Source organism: Brassica oleracea, chromosome C3 (genome assembly GCF_000695525.1).
Source record: "Brassica oleracea var. oleracea cultivar TO1000 chromosome C3, BOL, whole genome shotgun sequence".
NCBI classification, from domain to species: Eukaryota; Viridiplantae; Streptophyta; class Magnoliopsida; order Brassicales; family Brassicaceae; genus Brassica; species Brassica oleracea.
The window spans coordinates 36,773,088-36,777,559 of record NC_027750.1 but is presented as its reverse complement, the minus strand read 5'-3'; the positions used below and the strand labels follow the sequence as shown (position 1 = coordinate 36,777,559).

Genomic DNA, 4,472 nt, shown 5'->3' with positions numbered 1-4,472 from the left:
CATAGGCAACTTCAACGTTCAAGAAGACTCGGATACCAGATGGGAATGCGTCTACTACAGTGATGCATTCATCTGGGGGAGTTCATGTGTTGTACTCTTTTTCCTGTCCTTGGTTTCCTATTTTGCCACATTGGTTTTGGGGTTTTTCAGGAGAGGTTTTAATGAGGCAACATTAAGCATGCAACGAACCTGTACCGGATGTGTCGATCAAGGGGGAGTGTTATAAACCAAATGATGATCGACCATGGACCCGCCCGTACTGCAGGCCCAATCCGGGACATGATAAAGACAACCACAGACTATGTGTTTATCTAGTATATATTCCATGTATATCTGTAACATAGTGTTTATCCTTATTATTATCTTGTTAGGATAAACATGACCTTATGATGGTCTAATACCTTGTATATATGGATCTTTTGGTCGACAGTAATAATAACAGAAGGATTTCCCTTACACTTCATTTACAACAAAGTGTGCATTTTGTGGGCGAATCTTGATGTTTCTTTAATACAGTACATGGGTTAGTAGAAAAATGTTAATGGGTACTAAAGCACCCAGATGTAAAATCCTAATATATGGTGGGCCTTACGAAAAACTTGAGACCCATTTAAAGCCCTTTTATCATTACGTGAAGGCTGTGTTGGTGCAAGTCCTGACTTCCAAGTTCCAATTTCGGTGTCGTATATGCTAAACCCACGAATCATTTATCTGGGTTTCAGCTTTTTCCCAGAATTATGGTATTGACGAAATTACACTCCCCTTACTACTAATCTTTTTTTGTCATCACCTCTTCACTACTAATAGCTAGTCACTAATCACTTTGCAATCACATTTTTTTTTCTTTGGCTCACATAATGCACCATTGACTTTAGTATAGGAGCCGAAAATGTTGTCAAGACTCAAAAGTATCACCTAGCTAGGCAATTAGTACCACTGTTATGATCTTCATTTGTCTCTCAATAGTCAATAAATACATCTAGGCCTGGGCGTTCGGATCTTCGGATCGGGTTCGGACCGGTTCTTTTCGGGTCCGGGTCATTTCGGATCTTAAATATTTAGACCCAATAGGTACTTAGAAATTTTCGGTTCGGGTTCGGGTCTATAATTAAAATACCCATAAAATACCCGTAATTTTTCGGGTCCATGTCGGGTCCGGGTCGGGTTCAGATATTTAGGATTTGAGAAGGACATGATATACCTAATTCCATCAACTTTAGTTGAATATTTGTCATATATATCTAAAATTTTACAAAACAGTTTAAATAAAACTATTAATAATTAAAATAAAATATTTTAAAACTCTAAATTTTACATTTTAAAACTTTATATTACTTACAAAATGTTAAAAAATAATAACAAATGTTGTTCACAAAAGATATTTCAACTAAATCATAAAATAATATATATAAAATAGAACACAAAAACTTCATAGTTTTAGATATACATGTTTTTAAGTCGGGTACAAATCGGTTCTTATCGGGTCGGATCTATTCGGGTCGGGTTTTTTCGGGTCCGGATCTATTCGGATCGGTTCCTTTTCGGTTTCAGTTCTTTCGAGTAAAAAATTTTTTTGACCCAAAAGGTACTTGTACATTTTCGGTCCGGTTCCGGGTCGGGTATTTTTGGATCGGTTCCGGTTCGGGTCTTCGGGTCCAGGTTAAAATGCCCAGGCCTAATTATACATCAAACTGTTTGGATTCTTTACGAGATTATTTTTGTTTATTTATAAGGTAATTTAATTTAGTTACTTGAATAGTCTATATAAATAGCTAGTCTTTCGGTTACACATATATAGATTGGTGGTTTGTACTAGTGTGGTTGATATGTTAGCATGTTACCATCCTGCATTTAACAAAGGAACAAAAAACACTAGTCTAATTAGAAGGGCACATTAGTAATATGTTGTTAGAATCGTAAGAAAAAGGCGAAAAGCATATTGCAGTTTTCCAGGCTTATATAATCTTACGAGATGCTCCATAACTTTCCCAATTATTTCAGTCCAGTCGATTTGTATACATACTATATATACATATATACAGCTCCAAAATCTCAAATCTCAAATCTCAAATCTCATCTTTATTCAACGCTTGCATATTATAGTTACACTTGTATTCTAATCATAAACTGTTCTTGGATTTATATAATGCGCCAAAACGTGTACCCACATGCTTGATGTGTATATATACTCACACACACACATGTTCGGACAGTAATACAAACATAAGAGGAAGAAGAAGAGAAAGGAGAAAGAGGATGGTGTCAGATCGGTGCGGGTCGTGTTGGATTATTCTGGCTATGGTTCTTGTTCTCTCCGCAGTTGGCGCCGGCGGTGCTACGGCAGAGAAGGGAGTAACGTACGATGGACGTTCTTTGATTATCGATGGACAGAGGAAACTTCTCTTCTCCGGTTCAATTCATTATCCTCGCAGCACACCCGAGGTAAATATTTTTCATCATATGTTTATGAATGTTCATATGATAATAACTGTGTATACATACATATATTCAAATGTGGTAATGTGATATATGCATATAATGTTTTTGGCAAATGTAAAACAGAAGAGAATGGTTGGTCGTTAAAAAACTAATGGTTGGGGCAATTGATGTAATATGACAAAACTCTGCTATCAAGTTTATTAATCGAGCATTTAAATTTTGGATATATATGAAAGAGTTTTAAAATATCTCAAATTATATGCGAACTAGGTTGCTTGAATTGCTAACATATATCTTACGAAAAAAATATTGCTAATATATTTTACTAAAAATATATACAAATTTCACCAAAAAATATTGCTCATACGAAATGATTGTTTTATCTGATTGTCCTATTTTATAAACATACATATATATCGTGGCTTCTGTATATATCAAAACTTAGTAACTGAATTTTCTTTCACGGGTTCCTTTACATTTGTTAAGTTGTTTTCGGTTTTCATGTACTTTGTGTTGCGTGAGAAACTTATTTTCGTCTTTTTAGAAAGAAAAAAAAGAGACTCATTCGGCGAAATAAACAAGGAACTCTTCTTCTTTTTTTCCTTGAAAAGAAATTAAACTTTTTGAGGAAATTAAGAAATATTTACATATTTGGTAATTTGGTTTCATAATTGAGTATGGAACTAATATCTAGTGGGAACCAATTTTACGCACAACAACAATATACACGCATCACAAATGTTTTGCCGTGTACGTGATTATTATTTTTGCTTTTTAGCGGTTATATATAATATACATATATAAATTTAAAATATTGAAAATGAGATGTACTCTGTATTGAAGAAAAAAAATCTGTCAAATAAATTTTAATCAAATATTTTATTGTATGGTTCAGTTCACAAGTTTTTTTAGCCTCACTATCAAGATTATGACAGAGATTTCATCTAACACAACATTTTTTTATTCCTTGACTAAACTTTACTGAAAATAAATGTCACGGGTCTCAAAACGACACAGTTTCCGTTCTTTTTATAGATTCCTCCTAACTTCTTGTCAGTGTCTCTACTTCTTCGACTCTTTTTGTACTTCCAGAGTTACCAGTATAGTAGTCTACACAAATACAATAGATTGCGTATTAATTCATTCATAATCTGAAACTAATTAGACACAGATCCGTCCAATGTGCTCAATGTGCTCCATTTAATGTTCTTCTCATGGTTTCCATAAATAAAGTAAGAGAATAATTAATCATATCAAATAAAAGGTCAAAATGTCCAAACATAACAATAATGTTTTTGTTGTGAACTTACATAACAATATTTTAGTATTAAAAAGCATGTGATGATCATTGATTCTGCACCTTACTATCATTTGGTCTTTGACAACTTTAACACAAATCACGTGAAGAAATCTTATGTCATTAAAATTCTCTAATCAATGGGGATCCAAAGACAGCCAATCTCATTTTCTTTGCAAAATGTATTAACATGTTAATTGGTTGGATAATTCTTTGTTTAAAGTATGTTAATAAATAAAATTATCCTCTTTGTTTGCAGATGTGGCCGTCTCTGATAAAGAAGACAAAGGAAGGAGGCATAGAGGTGATTGATACGTACGTTTTCTGGAACCTCCATGAGCCTAAGCTTGGACAGGTCTATCCATTTATTTAATTGCTCTCAGTGAATTTTAAGATTCGTTACCTTTTTATGAGATAAAATAACATAGTTTATTGCAATAATAATGAACAATGCAGTATGATTTTAACGGAAGAAACGATTTGGTGAAGTTTATTAAAGAAATTAGATCGCAAGGTCTCTATGTCTGCCTACGTATTGGACCCTTCATCGAAGCTGAATGGAATTACGGGTACTAGTTAATTCAAACAATTTTTTTTAGTTTTTAATAGGGCTGGGCAAAAAACCCGGATCCGAAGAACCGAACCGAATCCGATCCGAAAAAGTAGTACCAAATCCGAACCGAAATTGATTAAATATCCGAACGGGTTCAAAATTTTAAAATTGATTAAATATCCG

The 4,472-nt window shown here is 33.7% G+C and overlaps 1 protein-coding gene across 1 annotated transcript in view; it reads left to right on the top strand.

Moving 5' to 3' along the window:
* The first annotated feature begins 2,008 nt into the window (after window positions 1-2,008).
* The window catches only part of LOC106328575 (beta-galactosidase 6), a 6,596-nt gene continuing 4,132 nt past the window's right edge, over window positions 2,009-4,472 (top strand). The window contains exons 1-3 of the mRNA XM_013767051.1: window positions 2,009-2,442; window positions 3,996-4,091; window positions 4,193-4,305. Of these exons, the coding sequence (XP_013622505.1) occupies window positions 2,176-2,442; window positions 3,996-4,091; window positions 4,193-4,305 (476 nt within the window). The 5' untranslated portion in view covers window positions 2,009-2,175. The remainder of the gene's footprint in view (window positions 2,443-3,995; window positions 4,092-4,192; window positions 4,306-4,472) is intronic.